Here is a 15,621-nt window from a genome sequence, read left to right on the forward strand (position 1 = left end):
TTTCCAGAGAGGATACCTGCCCAGACTGTCAAATAGAGCCAGGTGAATTCTGCATCTGCTTCAATGAGCTAGAACAAATGCAATCTAAAATTGCACAAAAGAGTATAAATACATAAAAGTCCACATAGATACCATTTTTGTGTTACTGACACAATTAATCCAATTTGAGGAAAAAATATCAATGCAGTAAGTTAATAGCAATACAGTATCTCTAAACATTCATTCAATAGAGGCATTAGTCAGCATCAGCTTTACACAAGTCAGAGGAAGAAGTAGTGTTGGAACTAGTCATGACAGTGACTTAAGAGCTCATGGTTACTTGTCATTTTTGTTTTATTCTGTCTAGCAAAGGAAGTAAGAGAACATAGCCACTTACAAAAAAAAAAAAAAAAAAAAAAAAAAGCAACTCTGGAGATGAAGATTCCACAGCTTTACAAGGAAATATTTTATTCTAACCTGAATGTTTCTAGATAAATCATTTCTTATAAAAATTTCAATGTCTCTATAACTATGCCATGAAAAACAGTATAGGATTATTATTGTATGGTCTTTCCTTTGCAAGACCTTCTATTTACTGGACTAAACCTGATCCCTTTTAGTCTTTTCTATCACATAATATATTCATAAGCTTCTAATCTGATAAATTCTCATCTTTCTTGACACAAAACTATTAAGAAAAATTAACACAAGTTTTGTTCTCTCAAGTATTGCAACTTGTGAGCTTAATGCCTGCATGTGTAATTTTTATGTTCAAAGTAGAATGCGTACCTTGTAAATATGTCCTTTCAGTTTTGCTGTAAAACCATAACCAATCTACAACATTTAGATCTTTATTGTTCTTCTTTGCATCCATGTGGCAGGGATGCATGAGGATACCATTTCTCTAATATGCATAGAAGTAAGCAACTTAAAACAGTGTGACTTTCTGAAACCTGTATTTAACCAATCTACTACAATTTCCTTACCTAAAACGTAAGTCAAAGGAGGAAATTTTATGTTATTTAATATTTATAAAGTTAAATAGAAAATTACTCATCAGCTTGATACCTTTAAAGTGTATTAATGTAAGCACTGCAGCACTGGATGGAATTCCATGGGTCAGGCCTATCAAATAAAGAAATCTCACCGTATCCTACCCAATTTTAAGTAGGTTCCAAGTAATTACTAGGAACAGAAGGGTGAACCTAAGGAACCAGGACAAATGCACTTCAAAGCTTGGATAAATGCCTAACATGGAATAAGTCTAAGTTTTTCTAACTTTTCCAGACTATAGAACTTCACCACCTATCATTCATGACTTCTCAAACTGAAATAACTAAGACACCTAAAATTACATCTTTTTAAAGTGTTTAATAAGTCTCTCACTTGAGTGATTTGAAAACTCAGGACATTTGTCAACTTTTGGTTTGTTTTATTCAGTTTCAATATTATTTAAGAAGCTGTCAATGAATTTTCTTTGCTTTAGACTCCAATTAATTTAATCAGCAGAAATTCCAGTTTTAATGACATTCACTTTCTTTAATTCAATATATTTTCTCATTTATTAATGAGAAATTAATTCCACAAAAACAAAATATCGTTTTCCATTCCCAAGCATTTCTTCACCATCAGAAATATCAGAAGAATCTCCCACACATGCATTCAGTATTTTAAATGTTAAATATCTCAGCATACATTCTAAGAATTTGCAGCCTTTCTAAGAATATATTAAGAACTGCATGTAATGCAGTAATGACATGTAATGACAAATATTTTTTGAGATGAAACCTTTGCCTTTTGTTACATGATTCTAAGGTAAGGAAGTAAGAAAAAAAATCCTCCACTTAATTTTCATATTTCAGTCATTTATTTGGATTTTGATCCAATGAAATTACGCTGCTGGACTCTGCAAATGTCTCCTATCCTAACATGGATCACTGTGGACAGTGCTCCCTATTTCTGCATATTATCTGTTCTTGTACAAACTTTACCCTTGTATGTAAAATTTACAACCCTGAAATACATTCTACTGCATGCCTGCAATGTCATTTTGTAGGTTTATTATTATATATCACCAAGATTAAAGTCTTGTTTCCTAAATTTAGGTAAAATGCACTGTCATAGTATTAGATGTCAGTCTTCAGTCCAGCATTCTCATTTTCTTTCTTCTTTCTCATTCTGCTAAGAACAGGCACACGTGTTTACAAAGAAGAACAGCTTTTCACATAAATTAGGGGTTACTCAACTCATTTACATAAAAACAACGATATGAGCAACCTTTTTCAGGCCACCTCTCTATGTAACCTTGCTTTTTATCTTTGAAGTTTCTTAAGCATATAATACTTAGAAAAAAAATTTTCTTCCTGATCTAAGATTTACTTTGAACCCATTCGAAACTTCTTTCCTTACTTTTTTAGCAATGTCACCCACTTTCCATCACCATTTTCTGCAAGATATTCAATTTCATTATAAATTTGCAATAATTGGAAATTGATAGTATGGAAACAACATCTGCAAGATATAGCACATCAGGAAATAAGATGTGGGAAATATAGAAATAAGATAATGTGAATTTTTATGCTGGTCCCAAGGAGGAAATAATTTTATTTACAAATCAGCGCTACTAATACATTATTCTAAAAATTATCAACAAAAATGGCTTCTTTTTCCTTCATTTGATTTAAAGTACTGCATTCAACATTGAAGACCATCATAAAACATTTTCATTTCTGAAGCCATTTTTCAGGCTTTTAGCTTGGCTTCTGTTCATAGATGCAACAGATTTTTGGTGTTTATACTCATTCACTCAAGACCAAAACAAATGTTAATTAAGAAAAAATCTCAAAACTCTGTTTACATCAACTTGATCTGCAAAAAGCATTAGTTGCCAGTACAAGTGCCAGTATAATTTAAAGGTCCCAGCATCTAACCATTTGTGTATACTTTGCTTTGGAATACTTCGGGATGTACAGAATTATTTAGAATTTATCTACCCTATTTTTCTTAGAACAGATTGCAACATGCATTTGAAATTTTGATATTTTGAAGAAGATACTTTGCTGTTTTAGATCAATTAAAACTATTAGGTCATGCAGCAGATGCACATACTGTCATTTTCCCCCTTTTCTCTTCTAAAGACAATTGACTGTAGCAAACCTGTAAACTGAAAGGACTTAATTAGTATCCAGGGACAGTTCAGTGGTATTTAATTAACTATAAATTACTCTAAGGGAAAACAAAAAACAAACAAACAAAAAAAAACCCTAACTGATCTCTGGTTAATTCCTGCCAGATCCTTTATGGAAAATTCTAGTTAAAAGGAACATACTTTGCGGTTTAGAATGATCACAGGAAGCAATACTTGTCTTCAGACGAGGAAAAAAAAAAAAAAAAAAAAAGTTCAAGAGCCTGATTCCAATTTTTAGTTTGTACAACAGATGGACTAAATGAAAAATGTCTCATGAGAGTTAAGATGAAGGGAAAAAGCAAGACATAGAAGGAAGCAGAACATAGATACTATTTGAAGCCAAAAAAGTTAGTGCAGTAATATTTAAACAGAGATTCACAGGAAAAGGAGACAAACTATTTTTCCCTGAAAGAACAGACTCAGCTAACCAACTTTCACCGTACCCTAAGATAGTACCAGGCCAGTACGTCTTATCATAATATTAACACCTTTGCCCATTCTCCGAGGATTTTTGTTTTTATTACCCTATCCTTGTTGTAACAAACTGAATCTTTTCTTACTGAAACCTTACCGAGAAGTAACATTCTTACTAGTTATTACTTCACCATATTTGTAGTCTTGACTGTTCCTCTTTATTATGTATTCAACCTGACCTTTACTCTCTCTAATGTTACTGATTATATTGCTTCAGAAGCATCTCTGTTCCCAGTTTCAAAAGGACACGACCTCCATTCTTTCCTGTGCCAAGTTATCCTGTTTTCTACATTATAGGATCCTGAACATCGGATTCAGGTCTCCTTCAAAATTAGTCTTTGAATGATTTAAATTGAAAATATTTCAAATTTATGTAAATAAAAATTTATAACCATTTAACTAAACCACAGATTACTTTTCCAGTATTCACTTGATTAAGATTTGAATATTCCTTTTTACCTCCAGTCCTATTTCAAAGCAAGAGTTAAAAAAATAAAATTAAAAATTAAAAATGAAGTAGATTATTTTTTCCTGTAAGCCCGTAATGCTAAACTTGAAACCAGAAGTTTGATTATGTCTTTGGTAGCATCAGCCAAACTTCTAGAAAGACAGCATCTGAATTTCACTGAAATTAAATTCACTGGAGAATTGGAAAACAATTTCACTGTGTTCTTGTTTTCCATCTCTGTTTCCTCCTCACCATTTACTAGCTGTTGAATCATCATCATCATCAACTACCTTCTTTTTCACAGAACTATGAGAAGGGTTTGTCAGTGTCAGTTCAAAAACCATGGAAGAAATTGTTAACATTTCCATAATATTAAATCTCTCATCTGGCTAAATGACTTCCCTGCATCCGCCATTACAGACAGATTTTCCTCTTACCAGCTGATAGTTCTAACCTCCAGCAGAGAAGCCTCAAATCAGACAAGTTTTTTGAAATTTCAAACCAAATACCAAAGCCAGGGCAAAACAGAAGTTTTAGAGTGAAGTTAAAGGAATGGTATCAAATTGGGGTATTTCTGATGGAAATTCAGGAGTTCATTTTTAAATGATGTGAATCATCTGCAAAACAAGCCTCCACATTTCCTCTGCTTTCAACTCTTAGGAGCCAAAAGCAGGGCTCCTTCTGTGACTCTCTGAAAATGCAGTTACTGAAATTCCAAACAGTATGGGAACTATTTTCTAATATTGGCTAATATGCCAAGAGCAGCACTAAAATGTAGCTGTCCTATTTGACCAGTCAGTCCAATACATCTTTCAAGTTATCATTTTTTTCTTCAGAAACTGAGTTTTAAATAAAATTAGAAGACATACTGTTAGCAACCGTGAAGATACTGAGGAAAATGCAGTTAGAGCATGACTGATTTATTGACAGTTGCAATCTCAAACACACAAAATTCAGCAACTGAAGGATAATTATGAGAATACTTATGCTAACAAATCTGCATTATTTGTTACACTCTACCTTGCCAATGGAATTTATTGTAATTAAGCTTTCTTAAAATAAAGCTGTAACAGTATTGACACCCCTCATCCTTCTTCTTGTATGCGTGAATATATATTCATAGAATCACATCTGCACATAGTTGCATGATTTAGTCTTACCAGTGCTGTCATCATAAACAACAGTAACTGTTTTCCACTTGAAGAACTGCACAAGGTCAAGGATGGCACGACTGAGTGAAGAGAAGTCTGGATAGAGGCTGACATAGAAGGAGTCCTTGTTGTCCGACACCTGATGTTTCCAGCGGGTCTGGATATGTGGAACACCCAAAGCATTGCAGATTGATTGTACAGCATTAGCTGAGGAGCTATGGGATGGTCCAAAGATGGCAGCTACCCCAAGAGATAGCTGATCGCAGGCTGAAGAGAAGACAGAAGTCTGTCAATGATGAGAGGAAAGAAGGCAGTGTGCCAGAAGGTATTGCACAATTCATATTAAATAAAAGGTTCTCCATGAAATATAACTTTACTGCTGAGAAAGCTCCTTTCTTCTATAACACACAGATTTCCAACTTCTGAATACATTTCTAAGCTTTCACTGTGAGCTGATGAATAGCAACACTTAACTTCTAAACAGTGCTTAGCTACATTTAATAAACACTTCTATGTCAGTGGAAGTCACAAAGGCCAGCAATTGTGTATAATTTGAAAAACACTGACAAGAGAAGAGATTAATGTTCATTTGCATATTACATTTGGAAAAGGGCCATATGGGACAGTATTCTAATCGAGGCGGTTTAAACATTAACTTCTTCCTCAATCCATCAACACTATTCCTACTGAGATCCTAGTTACTCAGAAAATGTGCATGTCAAGTGGATTCCATTTAAGTATAAAGCAAATGACAAATTTCATTTAAATTGACAATTCTATGCCTGGAAAATATAGAAGCTGACTTGAAAAATTTAACAGCAAATGTTTTCCCCCCAAAAAAATAATAATAATTAAATCTCTATATGCTAATGAAAAAAAATCTGGGTTCATTTTTAAATTCTGGAAATACACTGTTTTGCTACAGCTACATTAGTAAATAAAACTGTCCCTGAGAGTCACTGACATGATATTGCCATGTGAAAGTAGCTTAGAGTTCCTCTTTTCAATATAGAATGGCCCCATCTATTCCATGCTTCAGTAGTATCTTGTCTATTTTATTTCCTACAGTATGCTCCAGCATTATCTTGCAGAAGATCAGTTGGTACGTTGCAGAAAGCAGCCAGAAAAATTAAGCAATATTGGAGACTAGTTTCTCAGTCCATGCCCTGCTCCTGTTTAGATCACTGCTATAGACATAACTTTTATGAGCACGTGGTTCTGAAACTCAACACATTTTGTCTTTCTAAGGAAACATCTTATTTGGTAGAGAGAAGTAAGAGAAAGTATCTCCATAATCCAATATGAATATATCCTATGAGATTGGATTACTTAGTATTTTTACACCACCGTTGTTGTCCCTCGCAACTGCGGAAACAAGCAGTAGAAACACATTTTACTGCATTATTTTTCCTCAATAAGTTGAAATTAATTTTTTAAATTGTGCCATGTCTGTCCTTTTCAGCATGATTAAAAATACTACAAGTATTCCAGAAATCGTGCTGGCACACCTTTTTATTCTTGCAGAACATCAGTGGTTTAAATGAACTTCTCGTATACACACAAGATCTCCACTGCATTACTAAGCATCGGATTAAGGCCTAAATGACTAGCCTGATAAAAAAACATTTATGCTAATATTGCCCTTCCTAAGAGTAATCAACAAGCTTTATGCAAATGTCAGTAAATGGGATCACTAACAACAGCAATAGCTACCAGATGGCTTTTCAATGGGCTTTTTTTTTTTTTTTTTTTTCTGTTTCTGTGATTTGAATAATGCAATGCTTTCACATGTGATTTAATACAACTCTATCAGATGCATACCAATTTTTGCAGTGCACTGAAGGATGTTTTGTTTGCACTTACATTACTCTTCACTAAAACAGTATCTTGGAAATATCATCTTGCCTTCAGTTTGCTCTTTCATACAATAACTTTAAAATCCCATTCATATTTAATCTGTATTCAACTTAAAAAGTATTTGTTAGTAAGAGGTCTAAACAGGCTATTTTTTGATGCAGCACCTCCCTGGTCGCTAATGGACATAATCATGAACCACAGAATGAGTTAAATGTTTCAATCTCACTGTTAAAACTTTGCTTTGGAGTCATCATAATAAAATGAACCCTTTTTAGGCTAACCTTTAGCCTTTGATTCTGGACTGAAGTACCCCTCAGCATCAATATGGTTGGCTGTACTGTGAATTTCTGAAGCAAAAAGCTGTGAGTACTGAAAAATTACACAGATTTTGATACAGCCTGACTAGTTAAAAAAAAAAAAATTTGCATTCTCATGCAAGATGCAAACAGGAACAATAAATATATCCAGTCTATCAAGAATTAGCAATAATAAGGCTAGCTTGCAATCTCCAAGCAACTCCTAAGTAAGGTCTAGAAGTAGAGCTGTCAACTCAGAAGATAGTTAAAAAATTAAAAATTCAGACTGGATTTCTTCACTTTTTATTACTTCCATGAGGAATGAGGACAAACTATTCAATTAAATTTTACAAGGCAGAATGCATTAGAATCAGGAAGTAGTTAAAGATGGAAGATGAGGAAAAACAGAGAAAGATGCGGCCAGAATTAAGGATTCATTTACTATTGGCTGAGATGGAAAGAGTAGCCTCTCAGAACATTCTTTATCTCATCATAATAACTATTCAAAAAACCTTCATTAAAGAAATAGCATACTTCCTTTCTCACTCTCTGCTGCAAATAAGTCATTTTGCTAGGCATAAATATTTAGTCTATAATATTTTTCATGTATCAAAGCATCTCAGAACAATTAAAATGCTTATTTCCATACAGATATACTGTCTATTCTCATACCTAGCATCAATAGCTTTATACTAAAATGGTTAATTTGAGAAATAAACAGATTAGCAAGATAAACTTGCTAAGACATGTTGAAAAGAAAAAACAAAAATATTTATCATTTCTAAATTGATTTTTAATCAATATTGTATTCCATTATAAAGATGTACTTTGTATACATCCATACTGACATAGCAGCTTTTCCCTAGCTAGCATTTCTAATGTAGCATCAGAAGTTTCCATTTTACTTAGCAAAAAAAATCTCTTCTTGTGTAGGTTTTTCAGTTGGAGTGACATGTTGAGGACCAGATCTCTCTGAAGATTTAAGGTCCAAATCTCTCATAATAAATACAGGTTTATCTTTTCTTCTTAAGGATTCATATGAATCAATTGTATAAACATTCATATGAAATTTGCTTTTCAATTTATAAAAAAATCTACCATCAAATAATGTGTAATACCATGCAAAATTTAATCTAAGTTCTGTCACAAAGTTTTGGGTTTTCAATCAAAAAAGGACATATAGGACTTACTGAGTTTTCAACTTCCTACAATAAGGCAGTGATGCAGTATAACTCCCATGTGGCATCACAGTGTTGTAAACCAGAATGTAAAGCAATAGCTCATAACTTTAATTTTTTGTGAGAATCAAAGATCTGAAAATTTAGGAAAAAGTGTTCATAATATTTTATAATCTTGAAGAAAATCATCTGAACTGATGCTTTTACATTTATCTGGTCACAATATTCTTAAGCAAAGACTTAATTTTCAAGCTTATTTTTATGCTTTGCTCACTACAACTACTTGCTCTCTTTCACAACACATGCCAGATAAAATATGTCAGTCATGCATATGCTAAAGATATTTGTGAAGATGCACTTAAAGTGATAGAATACCTAAAATTGAATTGGAACCTTGGTAAATATCTGAGAATGAGATTTTAGCCATGAAGCCATAAAAAAATCACATTCAGATTTTGAACAGCCTTAATGAATGAGAGGATTTTGTAGGCTTTCCTCCAGTAACGTTGGAAACATGTCTGATGGCATACAGACTTGACTACACCACCGAACTCTTAGCCTTTTCCGAGATCATTGCAAGATGGGAGCAGTTGGCATTTTCCAGGAAAAAAAGAGGGGAAGTGTTCTCTGACATCAGAAGATCTAATCTCAAAAACACCCTAATCACAAAACTCAAGAAAAAAAAATTCAGATTTCAAATGTTTAGAAAACTAGAAATAGTTTTTGGGCAAGGTAGTGGGAATATAGTTGACACAATGTAATTTTTGAGCAGTTACCATTAACAGCTTTCAAGGGACAATATTTAAAACACATCTCTAATGTCAGCTACAGCCTTGTACAACGACACTGCATATCTTTATAGACAGACTTTTTTCAGGTAGGTAAAGCACGTGAGTTTTAGTTGCTAATTAAAGAAATTAAATACACAAAAGGTTACCTTTTTTGGATGCTTCAAAACTGTCATAGAGATTTATCTTTTGGGTGTCATATGTTAATGTAGTGTTTGGCAGAAGAGTTCTGTTTCTGTTGATTGTGTTCACAGCAAATCTGAAGGCTAATTCTTCTGCTCCCATTGGACCAGATTCCACACACTCAAAAATACCTCCTGGTAGTGAGGAAGAGAAAGAAAAAAGAAAGAAAGAAAAAACAAAAAATACTAGTAAGCCAAAATGGCATAAAAGAACAATTTTATTATCATTTTGGAAAAAAATTCCTGCAGCCTATATATAGGATATATAATATTCTTAACCTAATAAATCTGACATAGTGCAATTAGTGTAAAATATCCCATGATTTCAGTGATATTTGGGCCAAACTATAACCCAACAGCTCTATATATTAATCAAACTTACCTTAAAGAAAATATGTTGAGTGTTTCTTTTGTTGTTGTTGTTGTTTGGGTATTTTGTATGGCTTTTGTTGTTTTTATTTTAAAGATACTCTCTTTTCTAGCACAAATAAAAACACTATGACAATATAAAAATAATCACATTAGTTTGCAGTAAAAAAGTGTAGGAATGAAGAACATGCAATTATTATTTTACACACTTAAACCTGAAAAACTGCACTCACAACTTCTAGAACATAGGTACATGGAATGCAAGATTTCTGGAGTCTTGTTTCTACTGGTCTATGCATTATATAGTATCGTGAAATAGGAAGTTCATTGGAAATGCAATTCACAAAGAAGAATATTAGCAGGACACCTCAGATTGTGTCAAAAAGATTTATACACATTTTAGCATGACTAAATGACTATCACTACCTGAACAAATACACATGTTGAGCAGAGGTTCAAATTGTACTCATCTGCACTGAGCTCAATGTACATGCTAATCTTAATTTCAACAAATAGAGGATTCAACTGCCATCTGCATAAAGCTCAATCACATGTTGAAAGCATCCCCAGATGGACTGTCAGAGTAGGACACACCTAAAAAGACAGGCAATTTCTAGAACTGTCTTAATCTTGTATGAACCAAACAAGATTGTACGTCAGTCCTTCTCATCTTGTAATAAGATATCACTGCCCATGAAATATAAATTAACATATACGTTGCAATAACAATTTATTCTTTGTTCTGGAAAGACCAAGAAAATGGTGTCAATAAAAGTAATCTGAAAGTATGTTCTTCCCAAGGCATAGAATGCCAAAAAAAAAAAAAAAATACGGTCAGCATCACTGACCATCACCACCTCCCTTTCTGTTTTTATGTTTACAGTATCTGTGAATAATAGTAACTAGGACAAGACAGGTATTACATCACTGCAAGAAATGTTTTTCATTCATTTTCTCCTAATGCGTATGCATTCATTTTGAAAGTAACTTTGCTACCTGGCTTTGTATTATCTAAAAAAATCTTACCCTGGTTTCTCAGAAAGGAACTCTCAGTATCAAAGTGCATAGAAACTAAAACCAAACTTTTCAAACAACCTAAATTTGGAAAAGGTCTTGTTGAGCATCCAACTAGACAAATCATTTCTAAAGCAGAAATAATGTGTATTAAGTTATTAACTCCTTCCCTCTCATGTATTATTAAACACAAAATGGCCTTCCAGATTTGCAAACCTTTTGATTCTTCCAGCCTGTTTCTCAACAGAATATGGAGAACAGGTATTAATTTCTTTTTTTTTTTTTTTCTCTCCCAGCACGTGAGCCCTTAAATTCCTGGTGAGTGCCCCAGGGACAGATGCTTGACAAGTATTAACCACTGAAATGAGACTTGTTAAATAACTATTTTAAAACTAGCATTTATAGGAGAGGCAAACATTTGACAATAATCCAGATATGTTTAATCAAGTGAATCATTCTTTGATATATAACAATATATATAATAGGTAGCCAATATTAACAGTAATTTGAAGCTAAAAAGAAAAGGCAAATATGGACTTAGTACATTTTAAAACTGAAAAATTAACCATATTTGTTTAAACAATAATGTAACATTAACATGAGAGGCAATCTCCTGTTTTTTGAATTTATTAAACTATTCAGGAGAGTGCAATCTCATAGACGAGATATTGTGCTGTTTAAGGCTTATAGTGCCTAAATATTATAAATCAACCTATGATATATAGGAAGATCCTATGTTAAAATTTAAAAAAAATGTTGCAGAAAGTTAAAAAATAGTGAATGTGTGCTAAACATAGATATTAAGACACAAGAAATATTACAAATGTTATCATAAATATAATCAGAATTAAGACAGATTTTATAGATTTTCCTAGAGACATGTGGAAAGCATTTGAATAAGTAATATCACACAGTAAAATGTATGATATCCTAAGCAACAAAGGATTTACAAAGAGAAATATGCAATACAATGTACCTTTCTTCTCTCTGTAATTTTTACACTGGAATCATAGAATCATTTAAGATGGAAAGAACCTTAAAGATCAAGTCCAACTATCCCAACTCTCAATAAAACAGGTATATATTGTATATAAAATACATCTACTGGCTTAACACTGGAAAATAAATCAGAAATAACACTAGATTTAAAAAAAAAAAAAAAAAAGCAAATGAATATAAAGGATTGTCTTTGCACTTTTTGTACTTCAGTTATACTTTCTTGTAGAAGAGAACTTGTTTCTCAAATCAGTTATAGTGTACTGAGTCATGCTGTCCCCTCCCAAGAAAGCTTTTTCCTCCCTTTCCAATGGACCTTGTATTCAGGATAACCTTATTAGTAATCAAACTGAGGAATGCATTGCATGTTCTCAGATAAGCAGACAGGAGAGTCATAAATCTTGCCATTGACATGTGGACAGTCAGCCAAGCCAATGCCTATCTCTGCCTATCAGCTTGAAAAAAAAAGTAGGTGTTGGGGTTAGTCATAATAATAATCACATGCAGACCCATAATAGGCAGAAACACAGGTTGTCATGTACAGACAACAGAATATCCTAGAGGTAACATGATTTTTTTTGTGACCTCACAACAGAGAGAAAATTTTAAAGAAGTAGTTTAGAATTTAGTAGTTTAGCACCATATCTTATGTCTTCATTTATAGTGTTAATAATATAAGATCTCTGACCTATGACAAAAAGTGTAGGGAATACAGCAACACATAACTACAGCTCAACCTCTAGCTCATAAAGTTTTACTGACTGTGCACAGTAGGTGATGACTGTATAGATGAACATTCTATAGATTGTATAGATTTCACTGTCATGATTACCACTTTGCAAAAGTTTACAAGACTCTGGTGGTGACCAACAACTGATGAATCGCAGTCATGAGAACAGTTTCAGATAGGCCAGTAGAAGCCAGATGTGCAAAAAACACTGTGTAACAATATTTAAATACTGTATATTTTGCAGTGATTTCCAGGATAATTAAGGTCTCCTGAATCCTGATATACTTAAACTACTTTTAATGAATCTGAAATTCATTATAGTTCTTCATTGCAGTTATCATCACTAATAAAAATAAAAAATAAAAACACATTTATATGTTCATTATTTTTAAAAGAACCAATAAGGAAAATCCAGTCTTCAGTGTAAACCGAAGCAGTAACAGTTTCTTCAAAAATAGTTAAAATTTTTGAAAAAAAATTATAGTAACATCAAAAAGGACAAACTACGTAGTGCCAAAATTAGTATAAGTAATATAAGTGTAATCATCTTTCAGGGAAAAAAATCTAAAATTGTTTTTTAAAAAGCTATACAAAGTAAAAACAAACAAACAATGACTGACATTTTCTGTTTACAAATCAAACTGGTTTTCTGACTTTCAAATCATTTTGCTCAAAAGGAAAAGGCCAGATGCACAAAAATATGTCAATGTGGACACTTTTTAGCAAAGATTACAAAAAAACTAAAAAACGTATACAGTAAAACTATAAAAAAAAAAAAAAGCAAATATGGCTGATACAGAATAAAAGAATATATCACAGTACCACACTCCCAAGTTTGTTTCAATAGAAATGAATGCTGCTTAATTACTGAGGCTACAGGCTATTTTACAGTCTGTTCCTTCTGAAAAATTAAACATTTAAATATACAATAGAAGACCACTCTACCCCAGGTCATACTCTGACAAATTAATTGAAAAGAAGCTTGTTGACAATCTAATTTTCTGAATTCATATCATTGAAAGTATATCAACTATGTACAGAGTTGTAAAGTTTTACTGGTTTGGCATCAGGAATTTACTAGGATAATTTTCATATATGAAATCAGGAGAGAATAATTTAAACCTGAACTATTCTAGTACAACATCACTGACATTAATGAAGTTATGGAAACAGCATTTATTATAATTTATGTTTTAACTTGTGTGAGGATATAAGAAGTTTCTTTTTTTTAATGTAAAAACATCTTGATAAATATCTGTTTTAACAGCTATATCTTTTACATTATATTTATTTCATTGCTACAAGAACACAAATTCACACACTCCTACTAACAGATGAACTCTTCATTGACACATTATTAAAAGTAATATCAGCCACATCATGGTGAGCAGTTATCAGGGAAGACTGAGGCAAAAAAGTGTTTAAATACCTCAGCCTCCTTCTCCTTGTTTGTTGCCACCAGCCTGCCTCTGTTGCTTACTAGAGAGGATATGCCCTCCTGGACTTTGCTCTTCTGGTTGAGGTACTTGTAGAAGGTTTTCTTGTTCTTTGTGGCATCCCGAGCCACATTCAGTTCAAGTTGAGCCTTGGCCTTCCCGACCCCATCCCTACACAGCCTAACAGCTTCCCTATACTCTTCCCACAGTACCTGTCCCTGTTTCCACTGCCATTTTCCACTGCATTTTCTTCTTGCTCTTCAGTTTGACCATGAGGTCCCAGTTCAGCCATGCCAAACTCTTTCCTTTCTTTCCTGACTTGCTACACCTGAGGATGGAGAGCTCTTGCACCCTGAAGAAAGCTTCCTTAAAGATCTGCCAACTCTGCTCCATGCTTTTGACCACAGGGGCAGTTTCCCAGGATGATTTCTGGACTGAACTCACTGAAGAGCTGGAAGTCAGCTTTCCTAAAGTTTAGCTTCTTAATTTTATGCTTCAGCTGTCTCATATACCTCTAGAACATGAACTCAGCCATACCATGGTCACTAAGCCCAGGCAGCCTCCAATCCTGATGTCACCAATCAGTACATTTACATTTATGAGCAATAGATCAAAGAATCACATCCTCTCCTAGTGAGGCCTCATCGACAAACTCTGACGGATCCAGTGACATATCACTGACATGATGTGGATGATACTGAAAGCTGGGGGCATGGCAGTTGCTGAAGTAATTGATCAAGGTCTCTGACTGAAGGAATTTTCACTGGAATCAAGTGTGCTGCAATGAAGGCTGCTGTAATCAAGGCCGTAATTATAATTCTGTTTCAGATTCCATGGAAGAAGGAAGTAAGACCGAGAATCTCTGAGGCTTATTGTCATATACACTGATTTCATGGACTAGAAATTTATCTGAAAAACATATTCTCATCCAATACAAACACAATGAACATCTTAATGTGAAGGCACAAGTATTAAAAAAAAAAAATCAGTAAAGTGTTCTGAAATGAGACATAATCTTCATTAAGGATGGAATCAATATTTGAAGGAAAAATCATAGAATCCAGCAAACCTTGTTGTACAAATATATAGATTTTTTAGTTATACAACAAAAGATAACTTGGTCAAAAGATATTAAAATATAGTTGTATGGTACTGGCAGCTCTAAGATAAATTTCTCCTAAAAAGATTTGAATTATCTGGATTTAAGACAAATAGAACTATATATTTAGATTGTAAAATATTTGAGGAGATAAATATTCAGTCAATGTTGGATTTATATTGTTCATTTAATGTTAAATTATACCACAACAAAAAAGTTTCTATTGTAATTCTTAAACATGAGGAGATAAGAGATAGTAGGAGGAAACAATAAGCCTGGATCTCTATTGAACCAAAGTTGCTTAAAGATTTTTAATAGGAAATACGAAGACATTAAAATGACTATAAGTATCTTTACAATTATATTTTAAAAACAAATTCATGAATTCCAGCATTAAGTCAGATGTGAAAAACAACACACCAGAATCTTGCCTTTCA

The 15,621-nt window shown here is 33.1% G+C and overlaps 1 protein-coding gene across 1 annotated transcript in view; it reads right to left on the minus strand.

The window, feature by feature from the left end:
* Nucleotides 1–15,621, minus strand: part of GRIK2 (glutamate ionotropic receptor kainate type subunit 2) — a 310,527-nt gene that overhangs the window by 226,208 nt on the left and 68,698 nt on the right. The window contains exons 2-3 of the mRNA XM_090135954.1: nt 9,508–9,675; nt 5,249–5,506 (exon numbers count right to left, since the gene is read on the minus strand). Coding sequence (XP_089992080.1) covers nt 5,249–5,506; nt 9,508–9,675 — 426 coding nt within the window. The remainder of the gene's footprint in view (nt 1–5,248; nt 5,507–9,507; nt 9,676–15,621) is intronic.

This window comes from Phasianus colchicus, chromosome 2 (assembly GCF_987193195.1).
Source record: "Phasianus colchicus chromosome 2, bPhaCol1.hap1.1, whole genome shotgun sequence".
In the NCBI taxonomy this organism is placed as follows: domain Eukaryota; kingdom Metazoa; phylum Chordata; class Aves; order Galliformes; family Phasianidae; genus Phasianus; species Phasianus colchicus.